The 19,681-nt window shown below is 47.5% G+C and overlaps 2 protein-coding genes across 3 annotated transcripts in view; both read left to right on the forward strand.

Annotated features, from left to right (window-relative positions):
* LOC134164370 (Golgi integral membrane protein 4-like) overlaps window positions 1–10,443 on the forward strand; it is a 30,029-nt gene extending 19,586 nt beyond the window's left edge. Inside the window, exons 10-14 of one of the 2 annotated variants that reach the window (XM_062620017.1) lie at window positions 2,755–2,963; window positions 4,202–4,269; window positions 4,555–4,719; window positions 5,796–5,880; window positions 6,563–10,443. In XM_062620017.1, the coding sequence (XP_062476001.1) occupies window positions 2,755–2,963; window positions 4,202–4,269; window positions 4,555–4,719; window positions 5,796–5,880; window positions 6,563–6,579 (544 nt within the window). In that variant the 3' untranslated portion in view covers window positions 6,580–10,443. The remainder of the gene's footprint in view (window positions 1–2,754; window positions 2,964–4,201; window positions 4,270–4,554; window positions 4,720–5,795; window positions 5,881–6,562) is intronic. The other variant, XM_062620016.1, reaches the window with a different exon arrangement.
* A 1,734-nt stretch (window positions 10,444–12,177) lies between these two features.
* FNDC10 (fibronectin type III domain containing 10) lies at window positions 12,178–13,363 on the forward strand. Its single transcript, XM_062620019.1, has one exon. It carries the CDS (start codon window positions 12,631–12,633, stop codon window positions 13,291–13,293), a length of 663 nt encoding a protein of 220 aa, XP_062476003.1. The 5' UTR covers window positions 12,178–12,630; the 3' UTR covers window positions 13,294–13,363.
* The last annotated feature ends 6,318 nt before the right edge of the window (window positions 13,364–19,681 follow it).

Here is a 19,681-nt window from a genome sequence, read left to right on the forward strand (position 1 = left end):
TCCATCAGACAGCCCAGGCTTTCATCCTGTCTGTGTTCCTGCATACCTGCATTTGAGGTGATGTAGTTAATATAAACTTCAGCTTCATCCAGACAGGTCAAACAAACCAGTTCAATCATATCAATACAAGGATCAGGGTTTACAATAAGAAAAGACTTGGAACTGGTACCATCTTCTGAGCTTAGCTGAAGCCTTGGCATTAAAATTCTCTGGGATTGTTGCTCCTATCGGCATCCTCAGCACAGTGTGTTCTCCAGACCTGTTTGTAGTGCAAGGACAGAGGGAGCTCTGTGGAGGTGAGTCCCTTACAAAGGGCAGAGGTTCAGAGAACAGCATGAGCCATTCCACGCAGGTAACAGAGTGGATCATTCCTACAGTACGATACTTGTATTGCCGTAGTACTTGGGAGTCTAGTCAGGGACCAGGATCCTGCTGCTGGGGATGCTGTACAGGCGCAGCAGAAGCTGTTTTGCAAAAGGAAGAACATGTCTTTCTCAGGCTGCAATTCATCAAAGCCTGGCCATGCTCCAAAACCTGGCTCTGAAAATAGTGCTTCCTTATTTAACTTGCTTATTCTCTGTGTGTGTCCAGGTCATATCTGTCCAGTTCACCAGAGCAAATCAGATTTCATTTCTGTTTTATCAATAGAGGAGGCTTCTGGATTTACTTCTAAATTCAGCCTGATCCTTCCCATTCTTCTGTGTCACTTTTGTTTGTTCACTTAACCTGAAATGTTCCCAGGTCAGAGATTGTGCTTTGCATATTCCTTCAAAGGAATTTGCATGGACACAAGGAGTAACAGCACAGAGAATACTCTGCCTTTTTATAGGGAGAGACTTGTGTGGGTGTAGCTGAAGGTGAGGGTTGAAACTGTGATGGCAGAATGGCCTCTCCTCAGCCGTGTAGAGCCTAGAGACGATGCTGTGTCTCCTCTGTGAAACAGAAAATGCAAGTATTGGGTTTGTTTGGCAAGGACAGAGATCATGGTATGTTTGATGTGCTTTTCTGTGCCTGCATCTATCACACTGAGCAGCTGGAGGCTGTTACTTAACACTGCATGAGCTTGGTGATAAGGAGTGCATAAACCAACCTTCTCCAGAAGGTGTCAGCGCCAAGAGCAACAGCAAACCGCAGCAGAGTACAAAAGAGGCCATGCATCCAATGCCAAGAACTGCTGCATTGGGTGGCTGAGACCAGCAGATTCCAGACGAGCTCTTGATGGCCGGTTTGCATTTTGATGGGTTTGTAATGGGGAAAACTGGACTGAAGGTTATGCTTTTTCTCACTGAAGGTTTGGTGTGGTGGTGGTAGTATGCTGGCTTTGAAAAGCTGCTAAAGCAAAGGCCACTTGTTCTTTCTCAGCACTTCAAAACTCAGGTGTCTTAAGTAGACTTCTAAATGCCATCTGGCTCAGGCTAAGCCAAGCAGTAATCCTGCTTGGAACTGGTGGTAACTTACTCAGGTTAGAAGTTGTTTCAGTCACTTTTGAGAGTCCCCATTACCGTGATTTCATCCCTTCCTTGATCCTTTGTTTCTAAAGGTGTCCTTGAGTAAGGATATTTGGGAGGAAAACATTCCTTGTGAGACAGCGTTCGGGGCTTTTCAGGGCTTCATTCAATAGTATTTGTTCTCTGACCTCCAATCCATTTCCTTGCAGTGGAATGGTGCTAAGCTGCAGAGCCCTCTGCTGCTGAGCCTCTGGCTATCTGTGTGAGCTGTGCCATTGCTGCAGGCAGAGAGGCATTAATGAAAGATGTGCTGCATTTGGCAAGTATCTTGGTATCAAGTGCTTGTCCCTCTGAGGCACTCCTGCTACGAAGGAAGCAGGCATAGATATTGATGTGGACAGCAGGAGAATGGGAGGTGGAAGCATTACAGAGGAAGCAGTTCCTGACTGTGGCTGCCTGAAAGGGGTTGCCTGAACTCTCTCAGATAGAGCTGTGTGTGAATAATTGATTTTTCAGGTCAGTAGATGGATCAAAGCAGTTGAGCAGTGGTGGTAGGAGAAGCAGGAAATCACACTGGAACGTGGCTTCCCTCTGAATGAAGCAGTGAAGCATTTTTCCCATGTAAACCAAAGCAATATGCAGATGTTTTCAGCTGGTTCTGTTGTCACTGTTTGGGTTTCTACAGGGCACAGATGCTGTGGAAGACTTTTATAAACATCTGCTGCTTTAAGTATACACATCCCAGTCGTGAAGCTTTGTGAGGACATTGTAGCTCTGAAACAAACATCAGCAGACAACGGAAACTGTCAGCTCTGTACTGCAGCTTTCCTGGTTATGTGGAAAGGGTTTTCCTCCTTGCAGGCCTCACTTCTACAGTTTTCCTTTAGCACCTTCATTTTAAATGAAGTTGGAACAATAAAGAGGACTTTTGGGTTTGGTATGTTTTCAAAGACATCATTTCTGTATTGGGGTATGTGTGAGGCATGAGTAAGTATCTATTTGGAACTGGAGCTTATTGCTATGGGGATGTGTTATTGTATCATATGAGTAATATTAAAGCAGTTCTACAATAAATCGTGTTTATAAAGCGTAACTTTGTACTTCTGGCATGTTAAATACCCAGTTTCAGGCAGTTATCACAGTAACTAATGCAATCTGCTAGTTCTGCCAGAAAGTTAAATTAAGACAAACTTCTGCTGATGATGGAGTTGTTTTTTTCCTCTGCCATAGTGAAATAGCAGCATTATGAAATAGCTCTTGATATACTGAAGCAGAAGGATTGTTTTGTTTCCTGCCCTTGTTGCAGCTGGAAAGACATTGTTAACAAAGTGAATGCCCAGATGGATGAACAGCAAGCTCACAGTTACCCCAAGAGCCTTCATTTTGAGCCCAAGCCTAGGCAAGAGATGCAGAAAGGCAGCTCACAGGCACCCGAGCAGAAGAGAGGGGAAGAGCATCAGATAGCTGATGAGGAAGGCCAGAAGGAAAGGACAGATGATGAGGAGCTCGAAATGGGTATGGTTTCCCTAACCCTGTGCTGTCCAGTACTAACTTACTGCTAACCAAGGTGGGTTATGTATGTCTATGAGTGGAAGAGGGAAGCTGCAAATTTCCTTGGGAGCAAATAAAGACATCAAAAATGTATTACAGTAAGCCAGGCAGGCAGGGGAGAGCTAAAATGGGCTTTGAGCAGAGGCATCCAGTCTGAGACTCTGTGCAGAGATGCTCTGCTGTGCTCAAGGGGCTGGGATACAGTGTGAACACTTTGTAAACAGATTTCTTTGCTGCAAACAGACTCTGCCATCAATTTCTCTTGCACATGTGGAAATAACCTGGAAGATCTGGAAGTCAGCTAGTTACCTTTGTCAAACAGCCACTGAAATGTAGATGTGACTAATGCTACTTCTGTGTGTTGCTAGGCTGAGGGGGAATGACTAAGTGCATGGCTTTTCATGTAGCTAACATTTTGCTGCAGTCCTGAAGGCAGTGAGACAGGGAAGCTGGGAGCGGAGGCTCCTGTGAGGATCTCATTTGAAATGCTGACTTGCATCCTATTAAACATTATAAAGATGATCTCAGCCTGCTTTCTTGACAGTAGATTTTTAGCTCTGGATTTGGAACCATTGGCTAGGTTCACTCTGGGCAGTGAAGTCCTCCCCTCCAGAACAGTGACACTGAGGTGACAGCTATGGTGTGTACAAATGCCTGTTTGGAGAGGACGTTCTGTATCCCCATGCTTTCCCACAGCTGTGTTTAGTTGCTATTTAATGTTTTCCTGACCTGATTTTCAACAGGCCCCTTTAGAGGAACAGAGCTAATTGGTTCACATCAAAGCGAATTCTACCCTGAAAAGAAAAGGCCTCATGGCAGGTATAAGTGAGGACCCCCAGCCCTTGAACTCTGGATCCTAACTGGAATGAAGAACTACAGTAATGGCTTAAATGCCTTGGCTGTGCTGCTGTCCCATTGGAACACCACTGTCACACAGGCTTCTTTGATGCTGCAGGGAGAAGCACACAGTCTGTGGTGGCAGGCATATGAGTACCAGGGCTGGACATGTATCAAGAAGTTATGGGCAGGCTTCAACGTGTGCTTATGCCCCAGCCTCAGGGACAAGGAAGCAGCTTTGGCAGCTGTAGCAAGCAAATCCCTACTTGGCATAGAGTTATACAGCTGTTCCCAACAGTGGGAATCCTGACTGGTGACACTGGTTTTTGAGAAAGTACACTGGTAACTGTCCCTTTTCCTTGCAGATGCAGGAGTGATTGAGAGGGAGGAGAATTTGCATTCTCAGAAAGAGACTGTTGTCCAGGAACCAATGGTGAGTAACGCTGTCAGCTGGATGCAGCCCTAGCTTGGAATAAGAATCCAGCTATCCCATTTAAGTTGATGCTTTCTATAACAAACCAAACTCCTTGGCTCTGGAGTGATTCAGAGGGATAACAAAGATGGGGGGGGGGGGGCCTTCAAGCACTAACATGCTTGAAGAGAGGTGTGACTGAAATGTTACCAGCCAGCACTTCCTGCTTGCTGGGGAAGGCAGCAAACCTTCTGTCTCTCGAGGGGATATGCTGCCGGTTATTTACAAGAGGCTTTTCTTGTGCAGATGCCAGATGATGCTGCAGATCCTGCCCAGGATCCCAATAACCAAGGTGAGGATGAGTTTGAGGAAGCTGAGCTGGAGAGACCTGACTTTGAAGAGAAGGTGGGAGGTTTGGAGAAGTTCAAGGAGCCCAGCGTGAAAGAAGAGTCTAAGGAGAAGCCACCGAAGGTGACTGACATGAGGGCAACCAGCAAGGGCCAGGGAGAGATCCCAGCTATGAATGGGGGGAGGCAGGGAGCTTAAGGACCCAAAGGAAAATATCATGTTCCTGAATGGATCCACAATCCAACTGCAAGGATATGGCAGGCAAGAGAAACCTTTCTGAATGAGAATCAGTGGGTTGCTCAGTACCAGAACTTGTCCTGGCCCTGCCCTCTCTGCTTCTTGAAGTCAACCCTTGCATTTGCAGCATGGCTGGAGAGATACTTGAACAGGAGACGGCTCACTCCACAGCTATTACCTTAGAGGTGCTGGGTCCCTTCAAGCACTTGAGAGACCAAAACCGGAGACAATACCATGGCCCTAAGCTCAGGGTCTGGTCAATGCAGCCACTGCTGCTCCTGGGGTGGGTGTGCAGCAGTCATAACATGAGAGCTCTGCCTCTTTGCTTGCCTGCTTGCAGAGGGAATCCATTTATCCTGCTAAGTGCTGCTTGCTGTCTGAACCCAGCCTCTGCATCAGGGAGATGTTAGCTTGTTTTGACAAGCAGCTGAGTGTTGCTTGTTTTTAAAAGGAGTGTTTTATCTGTTAGGCTCTAAAATCATGATTAGTAGTGAGGTTTAAAAAGAACAAAAAGACATGCAGGCCAATGAAATCAAACAAGAGGGAGATGCTGGCACCAGCTGAGCAGCACTGCTTGAAGATTAGTGAAAATGGGGAAAGAATTAGTGACATAAATACCTGACTTTCAAATAGGGCTGTGCTGTGATCCCTAAAGCTCTGCCCTAAATGACTTGTATATTGCCTGCAGTCCTGGGGCAACAGCAGCGTGTGCAGGGGCCCTGGGGCCCTCTCTCCACAAAGGAAGGAGCTGGGCAGTTGCTGCTGGCATGTGCATAGAGAGACTGGGTGGAGAAAGTACAGATGGAGTTTGGCTGCCTCATTGTCTCTGCTGTCCCCTGATTCCTGATCTGCTTCCCAGTGTTCCAGACCTGGGGCTCTAATGCAAGACAGCTGTATCCCTGGCAGGGGGTGGGAGTGGGCTGGAGCACTGTTAGCAGCATCTGATTTCCTGTATTTTCCAGGATGCTGGCAGACCTGCCAAGCCCAGGGAAGACCCAATGGATGACTATCAAGAAGATCAGGAGCAAGAAATTGTACGACACCAAGGTTCTTCCTCTTTCCCTCTCTGGTGTGATTGTTACCTGCGTATGTTGGTAGCCAGGAGCTGAGCAGGACTCAGCTTTCAGGAAACCAGATGTGAGCACCGACTTCAGGTTTGTCTCTGCTCAGTGAAGGGGGTCTCCAGAACAAACCTGGACCCATTTACCTCTGCTCCCTTTATTGAACAAAGGCATTTGTGGCAGAAGAAAGTGATGTCCCACTCCTGAGGCAAACAAGCATGGGAGGTGGTGTGCAGGTTAGGCCGCAGTTGTCAGATAGCAACTGCTCCTCTGTTTGACTGAAAACCAGGTATTGTTGCTGTGTGTCAGAGCTCCAGGACTACTGTAGCCAGTGTCAAGTTGACAGTCCCTCTAGAAGGACTGGAGGCCACCCAGGCTTGAGAGCAGAAGTACTAGGGAAGATCACCCTGGTGCCTTCTGGGCAACAAGGGATGGAGCTCTGCCTGTGCCCCCTCTGTGTCTTGGCTAAGTGGCTTGCCGATGACACCTAAAGGTCCCTGGCAGAGATGGACCTGTTTTACTTCCTGATTCTTCCCTCTTTTCCTTCATTTCCCAGCCTGAGCTGTGTAGTAGAACAGCTACACTCAGAAGCAGCATAGTGTGCTGCTTAGGGTCTCCTTTCCCAGCCCTTGCTGATTTTTTCTTCCTGGCTGTTTGTCTGCACGCAGGAGGATCATGGAGGTGAGGTGGATGACAATGATGACCTGGAACTTGTCCAAGACCAGAAAGACCGGGCAAACATACAGGGAGCTGATGGCAAAAAGGATGACTACTACTGAAAGATGCTAAAGGAAAGTGGAATAAGCTGGGAGTGAGGGGTCAGGAACCCCTCCTGGGAACTGGCTCCTGTACTGAACACTGCCCAGACCAGAGGCAGGAGGAGGTAACGGTCTTCGCAGGCACTGAGCAGGGTGCTTGCAGATGTGCATCACAGCTGCATGTGGGGGGCCATTGCTGCCTCTCCAATCAATAGCATGGAAGTGCTCTCAGACTGTAGGGATGGGTTTTATCCTGCTGCTTTTCTTAGAAGCACTTTTTGATTTGTTGTGTTCTTCACCCTCTCGTTTTCCCTCTCCCCTCCCAAGCTGGAGAGTTTTTCTTATTTTTTTTTAACCCCCTGGGCAGCAGAGGGGAGCCTGAACTGGTCCCTGGACTGACTCGACTGATTGCTAATACAAAGGAATCTGTCTTCATAACATACTTTGCTCAGTAGTGTTTCTTTAAAGCATCCTTTGCTCCCCTCAGAATAAGGTGGAGAGGAAGTTAGCTTGCTTTTTGTCTGGAGTAATGCAAGGGTGATAACTAACCATGAGCACCAACAGAAACGACCACGTACCAGCCTGTGTGTGTCTGTGTGTGTGCATGTGTGTATATGAATGACTGGATCCCCTTCCTGGTGCAGAGATGCTTCCCAGTGATTTGCAGTAGAACCCCGTAGAGGTCTTTCTTTGGCTTTGAGATGTCACTGTCCTGCTGGGCTGTTTCAAGTCTTCAAATGCAAGCAGCAGGATGGGAGCAGACATCCACTTCTGTGATGGGTATGCTCCAACCTTACTCCTATTTATGGTGCAGCTGCAGCATCCCAGCAGAGCTGTCCCTCCTCAGGCTATTAGCAGAGTGTGTCGGAACATATCCAGCCCACCTCTGCCTCTCAGACCCATAACCTCCTCCTTCCTTATCCTACTGATGTACACTCAGCTTTTGGTACCTCCCTAAGCTGTTAGCACCAAGCAAGCATGAGAGGCTTGCTAAGGATGGAATTTGGGGCACAGGAGGGGGAAAAAAATAAGAGTACTCATGATAGTATGGAGGAGTATTTGGAGCCCAGCTAATGCAATTCCATCCCGTTCAGCTTCTTTCCAGTCTCCCAGCGTTTGTCAGGGAGCTAAGATAAATCTTGTTCCTTCTGGACAGGTCTGGTTTTTAATCAGGGTATTTCTGGTGTTCTGTTGATTCAGTAGATTGAAATCTGCAGTACTTAGACTCCAAGGCAAATCTTGCCTGACCTCAGATAGAAAGAAGGAAAGGAGGAATGAGTCAGCTGGAGTCCCTGGCCCCCAGCATAAAGTGGAGGCAGCTAAACAGAGAATGATATCTCAAAGCCTGGACCGGCTTAGTCATATGAACAGGGCAGAGCTGTCACATCTCCCACCTTGTGCAAGACCCATGCATCTGAGCTGCCTCCTCCTTACTCATCACCATGAGCTCGCTCATCAAACAGCTTGTGGTTGAAATGTTGTGACCGGATAAAGGACCAGGGGAGAGCTCTTTGTTCTCTATCTGAATTAGTTATGCTTTTTTGAATCCCTTCCTTTGAGCATATTTTGTAAGCGCTTTTAGACACTTGGGAGAACAGGATCTCCCAATAAGCTGGTGTTTATTCACTCAGACAATATTAATTCTCTTTCTTCCACTAGTTCTAATGGAGCTTGAAGTTAACATGTCATTAGGGTGGTTTGGTTCTCTGTTTTTACTCTGCTTGTGTTTCCTACCAACACAATGAGCTCTGGGCTGAATAAGCAAAGGTGCCAGAGGCAAAGCAGCAGCCAGAGGCTGTTCCAGTGAGTCTAGGAAAAGGTCTGTTAGCCAAGTGCCATAGCTGCTCACATAGCCCACTAAGGAGCTCACTGCAAAACTGTAATGGGTTTAAGATATCCAGAGTGACTTGAAACAGTTAATGCTGTGTTAGTGCTTTCTATTGCCAACCTTGCTGTATGATGCAATCAATCTCGGCCGCCACTGTCTGCTATAAATAGCACACTCAGGATGGATCAGCTGGAGTTGCAGTTATCATTTTGGATGCATCCTGATCAAAAATGTCTCCAGTCCTCAGCTGGGCTGGCAAGATGCTGTTGTTTCACAGCTCAGTGCGGAATCAATGACCAACAGTCTGTGGCATGAGCCTCAAACCTGCCTGCCCAAGCTGCCCCAGTGGGATATGTGGTACAGCTCTTGGTCTGCTGAACTTCATTCACTCCTCTTTCGTGCTTATCTTAGCCTTTGAGTGTCAGAGTACATAAGTTCAGACCTCACTGGAAGTGAATCAAGGGCTGGAAATAGACCTCCAGTGGGGGTGAGACTGCGTGCTGACTCAGAGAGGCTGCAGCAGCTAGCTAAATTAGGAGGCAAATGCTCTGCTTTTGCATGTCTAGGATGAGTAATCCTCAAAGTTATGACTTGGAGGGAACTGTAGCAACTCGGCCCTGAATGTAAAGCTGCCTGTTAGGAGAATGCTTTAGCAACCATATGTCATGTGCTGCCCTTAGCTGAGAGCTGAGCATCTCTCCTCCAGGGATTCTTTGCCCTGGATGTATCCAAGACTAAACTTAGCATGGTGTTGCATAAATGGTAAGCTGTGAGTGGTCAGTGCTTCCTTATCTAGCCTATACCAAGTTGCCCCCATTTTAATACTCGGTCATGGTTTCCTCTAACAGGAGATGAAACAAGAGACAATAAACCCAGTGGAGGAGAACCAGAAAAAGCAGGAAACCCATGGTGTTGGCTCTGCAGTATGGGCTGTTACAGACTTTGATATGCTGCCTGGGAGTTCACTGCTTAAAGCAAATAATAGTGGTTTTCCTGAGCAGTGAACTGTTGAAGCAATATATCTGAGAAGTCCAGGCTGTTTTATTGCAGGCTGGGGCACTGGAGAAGGTTTTAGAAAGCAGCTGGATTACAAAGAGAGCAAACAGTGAGACTAAGTACTCTCTGAAGCCAGTGCTGGCAGACTGACCCAGCCAAAGCATGTGTTTCTGCTTGTCTCTTGCATAAATAATGGTCTTTTGCTTAGCAACAAGTCCAGAGGACACAGGGTAAGTTAACCTGTAGTGGTGTTACAAAGGTTGTGATGGGTTGCTCTTTATTTTCCTTTGGGTTCCAGCAAGATGCTATAGCTGAGAGTTCTGCACACAGGGTTCACATGATGTCAAAGTATGAAGTGACTTGGCCACAGCTTCAGCTGGATAATTAGAATTAATAAATAGTACATACTGTGCCCTCACAAATAAAGGCACAGATGAGGAAAACATATGCCTGTTGATTAGTTAAATGAAAGCTCTGTCTAATGAAGCCTACTTCTCTGTAATCCACTTCTTGGAAGCCTGTTTAGGATTATTAAACCTTACATGGCATTTTTTAGGGGTTAAAGTGTGACAATCTAATAGGAGTTTAAGGAGATGTTTTTCTCTAAGACATCTGAAAATAGATGGAGGACAGAATGCCCTGAACCTGTGTGAACTCTCTGCATATCCCCTGGAGTGAGCAGTTCTTCTGAGCTCTGTGCTACTTTAGTGTTAGAGAATATCAATATCCATGGAAAAGATGAGTTAGGTGTAAGTATCCCTGACAGAGGTTGGGGTGTTCACTGTCCTGCCCAACAACAAACCTGCTCCAGGCTGTAACCAGAGAACCAGTTATTCCGACCATATGTGAATGGCTAAATGGAAGTGAGTGCACAGGTGTACTACTGTCTTGAAGTCAGAGGTTCAGGATGTGAATCCAAAGGGAACAATGTGATTATTCCGATTCCTGGTAATCTTGGCAGTCATTCTGGGAAAGAGGAGGCTCTCACAGCTTCTGGTTAACTTGGTTTTGCCTCTTCTGCAACTTCAAATGCAAGTTTGGAATGAAGTCCAGAGCCAAGTGATGTGGCACGTGCCATCGGGTGCCTTCCTTCACTGCTGTGCCAACCATTTTCGTTTCCTGTACTAAACACTAGACCCTGCTGATGGATCCCTCAAGAGAACTCAAAGCAAATCCTAAGCAGCATCAGAGGCTGGTGTCAGATCTTGACCGTGATCACTGAAACAATGACAGCTCTGGAGTGCAACTTGCTCTTGGTAGAACTGCACAAAGTTCAAGGATGGAAACTTGCTTGGTTTGGCTCTATCCATCTCCTCAACACCCACAAGTTTCTTGGGAAGGGCTGCCACATCTTCAGTTTTGCATCCTGGCTGGAACTTCCACAGGTAAGTTTGCCTCAGCCACCAAGAAGTGCCTTCAGCAGCACAGCACCTCCTGTTGTTGTGTGATAACCCAGTGTTTTCCAAGGAGAGCACCCATTACTACAGCTTCAGCATCCTTTTCTATGCTGATCCTGCTTTTTCTTTAATTCCTATTGATGCCTCCTGCTATCAAAAGAGATTTCTAGCAACTTTATACAGGCAAATAGACAACCTCCTCCCCAACACTATAGCTGGTTTAAAAACTACTTGGTATTGTTAAATTATGCTTTAAAATTTCCTTAAGGGAACCATACACTTTTAAAAGGCAACTCTTTCAGACAGGAAAAGGTGTCCTGACACGAGACTATCAAGTCATGTTCATGTTCAATGCATCAGAAAACAAAACTTAAGTAAATTCCTTATTGCTGCAAATTACCCTTTGAAGGTGTTATTTTCATATATATAATGAAGTGCAAGGTGTATGATTTGGGTTTGGGTTTTATTATTTAGGCTATGAAATAAAAACCAGGCTTCAGAATCTTATTTTTGTTATATCAAGGTTACAATGTAAGCCAATAAACAGTTTTGAAGAAACTTACACAGTCATCTGCAGATCTTGTATCTCCAAACAGGTAACAGTGAAGAAACACTACACCAATGTGTTTAGGCATGTTTCTGGGAGTGGTAAACATGTAATGTGATAATTGTTCTGCTTTACAAGTTAAATATAGATAAATGCTTCTGTTCTGCTATAAAACCTACAACAGGACACTATGTAAAACCTGATCAAAAGATAAACCAGAAAGAAACAACCAGAAAAGGCAGGACTTAAGGCAGCTTTTGCCCATTTAACTGCTCAGAGACTCTTCAAACATTGCTTAAGTATGTATTTTTACTATTATTTCATTAGAGATCTCTTGTTGCCACATTTAGACAAGTCTAGTGGAAATCTTTCAAGGGCTGGGAAAGTGTTACGGTGTAATGCTGGGATGGAGCACTGCTCTATCTCCTCCAGCCTTCTTCTGTGCTGCAACATGAGCGGCTAGAGCAGATGGATGGATTGTGGGTTGGTCCTGCTGCAGGGAGGGGAAGATGGCATTTATTAGAAGAAGGGGAGTATCTTTTCCCTTTGGTCTCACAGACTAGTGCAGCTTCCTCGCTGCTAGCAGCAGTCCTCATGAGGGACTCAAGCCTTTTTCCTTGTATTACATCCTTGCAGAGTTTCTGTGAATTCCTGGTCCTAAGGGGTTAACGCAGCCTCGGTCTGTAGCCATACCCATTAAAAAAAATCCAGGTGCCCCCCAGTTCTTTGACCACACTCGGTGACTTTCTCCAGCCCTGTCCTGGACCTGATCCCTGCCGGTCGTGAGATGCGGTGGCCCGGGACCCTTCCCGAGCACCGACGTCCGGCATATGTGCGCAGTACCTGGACCCGCGCTCGCCTCATCCCTTGAGGACGCAGTCCGGGGGGCTGCCTGCCACACCGGGGAGGAATGGGGGGAGCTGAGCCGACACCGTGCCGGCCCTTGCTGGCAGCGCAGTGCTCAGGACCCCCGAGAACCGCCCGCCGCAGGCTACGGGCCCCCCCGCACGGAGCGGCCGGAGCGGGTGCGCGTCCTGCGTGCGCTGCCCGGCGCGGCGGGTGCTCCGCAGCCCAGCGAGAGTTAACGGCGGAGCCGCCTCTCCATTGGCGGCCGGCGGAGCGGCTGCGGAGCCCGCGTTTATAACCGGCGCACGGGACGCCGCAGCCCTCCGCCGGCACCGCGGCTCGGCTCCATGCCGCGGCGGCCGGCATGTCCAGCCTGCTGCCGCCCTTCCTCGCCCTGCTCTGCCTCGGGGCGCCGGCGCCCGCCCTGAAGGCACCGCCCGCCGCGGGGCCAGACGGGTCCGGGTCGGAAGAGCCGTGGTGCCCCTACAAGGTGGGGGCCGAGGGAGCTGCGGACGGGCGGCTGTGCTTCCGCACGCCGGCCCGCGGCTTCCAGTGCCAGGCGCGGGCCTGCCGCGCACACCGCTCTCCCAGCGGCGCGCTGGTGGCCAACGTGCTGCGCAACGGCAGCGTGCTGCTGCAGTGGGGGCCGCCGCGCCCCGCCGCCGGCCTCCGCGGCTTCGCGCTCAACTGCTCCTGGGACGGCACCTACACGCGTTTCCCCTGCGACAGCGTGGAGCTGGGCGCCGCCTGCCGCGACTACCTGCTGCCCGAGGCGCACGGCAGCGTGCGCTACCGCCTCTGCCTGCAGCCGCGCTACGCGCCGCCGCGCCCCGCGCCGCCCGCACAGTGCGTGGAGTTCCGCGTGGAGCCGGCCGCCATGCGGGACATCGTCGTCGCCATGACGGCCGTGGGGGGCTCCATCTGCGTCATGCTCGTCTTCATCTGCCTCCTGGTGGCCTACATCACCGAGAACCTCATGAGCCCGGCGCTGGCCGGGGCCCCGGCCGCCGCTCCGCGCCGCGCTTAGCCCCGCAGCGCTGCACGGGAGCGGAGCGGCTCTCCTTGGAGCTCGTCCAGGGGACGGGGGGACCGGGAGGGGGTGTATGTGTGTGTGTGGCTCCAAACTGCTCTCGCAGCCAGGGCTTTCCTATCCCAAACTTGCAGGATTTGGGTTTTCTTCGCTGTTCGGAGCTTTCCTTCCTCGCAGGGTGGCTTTTCAGCCCTACGTGGTTCCTGAACCCGGTGGATTTAACACAAAAGGTCCACAAGTGCCAGGGAGATGCCTGTTTTTAAAAGCAAGCAGCAGATCTCACAGAGGGCCCGCTTGAGAAGACAACACCACCCCAGTTTTAAGCCTGAGTCTCCTCGCCTGTAGACATGTGCTTGAATTTTTTCTTGAGGGGGAGCGTTGTGTGAAGGCTGAGAGAGAACAGACCGGTTCCCACACACAGCTAAGTGTGTGTTTGATCCAAAGCCCACCTAAATCTCGTGACTTAAGTGGGTTTTGTATCGTGCCTTACGCTGCTCACAAATTCTGGGACCTGGACTGGCTGCTGTCCGAAACAACGGGGGTTTTCTGGTCAGCTTGAGCGACCATCAACATCCTCCACCGACTCAGCCTGCTTTTCTCCCACTAGAACTGTCATAGCGGTAGTTTCCACAAAGGGCAATGCTAAAGGGATAAATTTAGCCTGAAAATTCCGTTTTGTTGTGCAAGTATAAGTTGATCCTTAATTATAAAGTAAGTACAGTGTAAGTGAGCACCATCACTGCCCTCCGACATCCCACCTTTTAGGAATGCTGCGTGCAGCTACGCTGAAGTAAAGCATCTTAAACACAGAGCTCACTGATGTAGCCCAGCGTTTTGAGCGTAGGAGCACTGCCCGTTACCTGCTCACCCAATGCTGTAGTAAGTAAGGTTTTAGCCATACTCTAGTATTAATTCTATTGTGCCTTAGTGCTGAGAATTTGTCCCCTTTATAGCAGTATCTCTGTTCTTGTAGTCTTCATAGACAACTGTATCTCCCCTGGTGTTCTTGTCTCTGAAACTAGTGGTTGTTGGTTGGTTGTTCAGTTGTTTGGGTTTTAAACCCACAAACTTCGGCTGATCATGACTTGAACTTTAATATAAACACAAAAATAGAGCCGGTTACTATCTGAGAGGTGTTTATTTAGTGTGCTAGTTTTTACTTAGTGTTATTTGTGTGTAGTTGACTGCTGTAAGAGAAAATGACTTTATATCACCAAGCACCTGAAGCTAAAGTAGGGGAACAGCTCTTCTGTAAAGGGGTACTGTTATTAAAATACTTCAGTATTATATGCAGTCTGTTTGTGTACATGTTCATCCCTGGTGAATGATCCCTGTGCTTTTCTTTGTGAAAGTATGTTGTGAAGTAGAAACTTGCTAGTAGAGGGTAAATATAGAAAGTGTATGGAATCCTTCACAAAATGCAGTATTTGTACTAATAATTCCTTCAGTAATGTGAGAGTGGCTGAGAAACCGAAGGTCTGTGTTTCATCAGGCAAAACCACCTTTTACTCGTGCATTATTCTTGCTTTGTTTTCTTTTCTTACATGCAGCTGACTCTAAATTCAACAGTGTTCTCTCTGTATTAACTCACCAATGTACTTGATTTAAGCAATATCGAGCAATGTGGCAACAGGAGGATGGTGTCATTTGTTGATATTGAAGGACAATGTCATCATTTTTACATGAAGACAGATTATACCTAGTGGTTTTGTTCAACTAATTTATACACAGAGTAACTCTGGGACAAAGGTCTTGGGTCAGTCTTTCCTGTAGCCAGTTCTTCACAGGGCTATTAGAGCGGCACTGATTTTGTGTATCTCTCTCAGCTTCTGTCAGCCAAACGTTACTCTTCTGTTCTTCATCTTGTTGTGAATTGCCAGATGTGAAAATGAAATGTATAAACAACGAGCCTTGTACCACCTTGGCGTTCACCTTAATAAATGAAGAGAATAATGGAAAGAAATTTAAACATCACAGATATTTAATGGTTCAAGATCTTGTTTGACTCGAAGTGAGCAAATCTGCCCAAAGACTGCTCCTAATGGTATTTATTCCATTGCCTACTGTAAAATTGCAACATTAATGGGAAAATGAGAAGAGATTTATTCTCTGAATACTTGATTTGTTTTTGTGAGAGGTTTAGGTGATGCTAGTTCAAGGTGGAAGAGACCTTTGGAGGTCATCTAGCCCAGCCTCCTGTTGGAAGCAGTGTCAGCTTGGGCTAGAGACGTCCATCTGGTGCAGCTTAAATTACTCCTTGCAACCAGGAGGTCACAGCACCTGCTACAAGAAGCTCATGATTTTATGTGTCAAAAAGCAGGGGAAAGGCACAACACTTAAGATAATCACTTCAGTCTTTCACCTATTGGAAGCCTCGTGTGAAATTTTGTATGAAAACTCACTGAGCCAAACCCATTTATTCCATGTCTTTGGTTGGAATATAAATGATCCCTATTGGACCTTTAACTCCTAAATCCATCTTTGTTACCAATTCAAGCTACATACAAAAGTATGCAGCCAGCACTGTTCAGTGTGGTAACATTGATGTAAGTCTGAGGAAGCTGAGCACCAAATCTAATTTACAGTTCTGTGTGTCACTGTCTTCTATAGGCACCTCTGCAGATATCGGTAGGATACAGTTAGCTGCTAAACCAGCAGCTAGCAGATACAACAGAGATGTTATTTGTGGTCATCCCACATCTTCACACATCTGTCTCTGTGGATTGCATTGCAATAGCATGCTAGGCAAAGGAGAGATGAGCAAAATAGGGGACAAGAATGTAGTTCCTGATGGAGGAAATTCTGTAATTCTCTAGAGGATTATTTTTATCATTTTTCCCCTTATAAATGCGTTATAAATGGAATGTGGGAAACACTATCTCATAGTTTCTCATTCATTTTTGGTGGATTAAGGTTTAATTGAGCATACCTTGGTGTCTGGAAAAGAAAAATCAGAGTATTCCCTATTTCATTTTATGTGATATTAAGCAAAGAATTTGCTGACCCATTGATAACCAGGTTTTTCCTTCCACCACGAGTATAGACGTTTCAGCAACAATGGGGAAAATGCCACGTACACAGATGTGCTGTTAATTTAACTCCCACAAGCCATTGTGAGATTGCACAGTGAAAGAAAGCTTTATCCAGTATTTGTAATTCCCCAAACATGCAGAGTACCTTCGGGGTTACAATCAGATCCTGTAATCTATCAATCAAATGGCAGTATGCTGATCTCTAACTACCAAGAAGCTGGCTGTTAATGCTTTGGGGAGAAGTGGAAATAGCTTCTAAGGCAACTACTACATACACAAGTACCTGGGTATTAAAAATCCATCTGGCACACTGTTCTATACATATGGTTCTGTGTTTGCCTAGTGATTTCCAGCACAAATATCAAGCCCTGCTTCTGCAGGGGTACAAATCGAGGGATACACTTGTTAACAAGCCTTTCTTCCCCCATTGCTTTGTGCTAAATAGGAGCAGCCAAGTTCAGCCTGACCTCGACTTTGAATCTTCTGGAGGAAACAGCCTGTGCCTCAGGCAGAGCATCTCTCTTAATTCAATGATGATAGCGCTCTTTGTGGGACATAAAAGGCGAGGCTGCTCGGCTTGCTTTGGAGGTGCAAGTGAAAGCTGGTGTTTTGCTTCCACGGAGACCTGGAGTCCTGCAGGACATCAAACTGCTGCTCTCTTTCGGCACTGCGTTCCGAAAGAAAGGTTAGGAAGAGTGGGATGAAAGGAAGAGAAGTGGCAGGCAGCAGTTACCCGTGTCACCCTCCTGTTAAAGGCTTAAGGGATTATAGCAGTGATGCTTGGATGGGGTCTTTTTAGCCTGAGTGAATCTACCCTGACTGCTCTTGTTCCACCATGGTTCTGGTCACTGCATCTCCTGTCTTTACACATTGATCTCATCTAGGAAAAAATTGCCCAAATCCCTTGTTTCACTTCATTTTCACCCAAAAGGATTTGATTTTGATGCAGAAATGTTCATGGCACATATTTAGCCTTTAAAATTCACTGGCAGCATTTTCAGCCTGCTTTGCTGACATATATTTACATTTGATTTAAAGCTGATATCATTTGATGGCACATTATAGTACAGGATTTACACAGTGCGCCAAGAAAACTGATTGTGGTGGGAGACTTTTCCAGATGACATCTCTGGACATGTAGACCCTTTGTAAACCTAGATATACACATTCAGGTAATTAATTCAGGTAACTAAGTCACTAATTTAATTGTTCCAGAACTACCAGATGATTCGCAGGGTGCCTTCGCAGAGTAAGAAGGAAGGAAGGAGCCGGCACTGCAGCCGGCGGGGCAGGTTTAGCGGGAACGGCTGAGGGGGAACTGAGGTGAGAGGTTTTTGCAGGAAGGGCCGAACAGAAAGGCATATTTCCATGGGGAATGCAGGAAGGAGAAGGACGGGCGGGCAATGTGGAAAAGCAGTGAAGGAGAAGGAGGAAAACCGACGTTTATCCATGCGGGAGGCCGGCGCTGAGGGAGGAAGGGGAAAGGCTTTCCTCATGAGGCGCTGAGGGGACGCGTTTAGGCGGGAAACGTGAGGTGGAAGATGTGAGGGGACCGGTTTGCCCTGACTGAGAGGGGAAGATTCTGTCGGGAAAGTCGAGGAATGCTGAGGAAAACAGCGAGGAATTCAAAGGGAAAGCGGGACAGGTTCTTCCAAGCGCTGGGGAGGGCCAGGCTTCCGAGCGCGGTGCTGAAGGGAGAGCGGCGGTTGTGTGAGGAGGTGCGGAAGGACGGGAAGAGGCTCCGCTGGAAGGGCTGAGGTGAGGGGGAGAGGAACGATCCGTCGGGAAGCGCCGGGTGTGTGAGGGAGGAGGGTTTGCAGGGATGTGGCCGTGGGCTGTGGGGAAAGGCTTTCCGTGGAAGGTGCTGGAGGGGAAAAGCTTTCGTGCAAAGCGTAAGGGAAGGGAGGGAAGAATTAGCTGGGAAGGGGGAAAAGCATTATTGGGAGGGCAGAAAACAGTGTTAGGAAGCACTGAGGGGAAATCACCCCTTCCTGGGCACAGTCCTGTCTTGTTTGGTGGAGTTCAGCTAGGCTAGGAGTAGAGTTGTTTCTTCAATGTCCTGATCTTGTCTTCTGTATTTGTCTTGCTCCCGGTTTTTGTATACACCAAGAGATAAGCTTTCACCTCACCAGGCTGCTGATGTGCTCTCAGTGCTCAGAAGGACCTTTCCTGGAATGAAGGAGGCAACTTCTGCATCCTGCTGAAGTCTTGGCTGCTCATCTCTCCTGTTCCATTTCTCAAGCACCGCAGGGAGTGCAGAACTCCATTATTAAGCACAACAGAAGGCATGTCTTCGTTTGTCTCGTTTTCCACAGTCCTCAGAATTGAGGGTTTTTGGGCGAGACGTGGAGATGGGATTGATTCTGGGTATCAGATCCAATTTATTTCTTCTTAGGGGTGATTCAGCTCCATCCAAATGCTGCTTAATGGGGATCTGTCGCCCATGCAATATTCGGTTGCCATCTAGTGCCGAGAAAGAAAACCGGCTGAAAGACTGTTTCTCAGGAATAAAGATGGATTGCTTCAATTACATACTTCTGAAAACAAGAATGTGGCTTACATTGACGGGAATTATACTGCTGTGAAGTATGGAAATAGGGCACATTTTGGAAGAAGATGGGAAGACCCAAGACCTTACATTGTAAATTTGGAGTAATTTCTTTCCAGATGTTGGAAAATTGCCTGTGTATTTGGGTGACACAGAGTTGTCTAGAAGCTAAATTAGGGGACTTGGAACTGGGGGTGACTAGAATGTATAACATGAGGTCACAGCAAAATACTGCATTCCTGTGTCTGTGTTTGGCATGTGAATATGTATACATGTGCCTGAGACTCGGAACCACAGAAGTACTAAGCAGAAAAGCTGCTGTTGTCTCTGCTGGCATTGTTTAACTGCTGTATTCAATGCGGAAAGAGCCACAGGCTGACACAGCAGCAGTACAAGGCTGTGGTTAGTTGCAAAGACACTACCCCAGACAGGTATGTCACCAAACATTTCCTACATCCCTATGTTCGTGCTTGATTTACATGAGGTGTGTGAATGTCTATCCAGTAAAATACTTTATATATGCCCTTGTGTACAGCAGAGTAGTACAAATTACAGCATTTAATGGCAGTCGATAGCACAGCTGGACTTTTCCTCACAGCCACTCCCTGTTGTGCACCAGCCCTAATGTAGTTTCATACGAGTGCTTAGCTGCACGGGTGGAAAACACCCGGTAGCTGGATACTCCATCAGGACAAAGTTTTATCATTGAAGGATAAGAAGCTGTGTGCTAATAGCGGGGCTGTCCTGCGGGAAATCAGAAAGTGGGTCAGGAACCGTTTGTGGAGCGCTGTTTCCACCCTCTTGC

Source organism: Pezoporus occidentalis, unplaced genomic scaffold (genome assembly GCF_034315485.1).
Source record: "Pezoporus occidentalis ecotype Australia unplaced genomic scaffold, CSIRO_AGI_Poc_V1 ctg219, whole genome shotgun sequence".
NCBI classification, from domain to species: domain Eukaryota; kingdom Metazoa; phylum Chordata; class Aves; order Psittaciformes; family Psittacidae; genus Pezoporus; species Pezoporus occidentalis.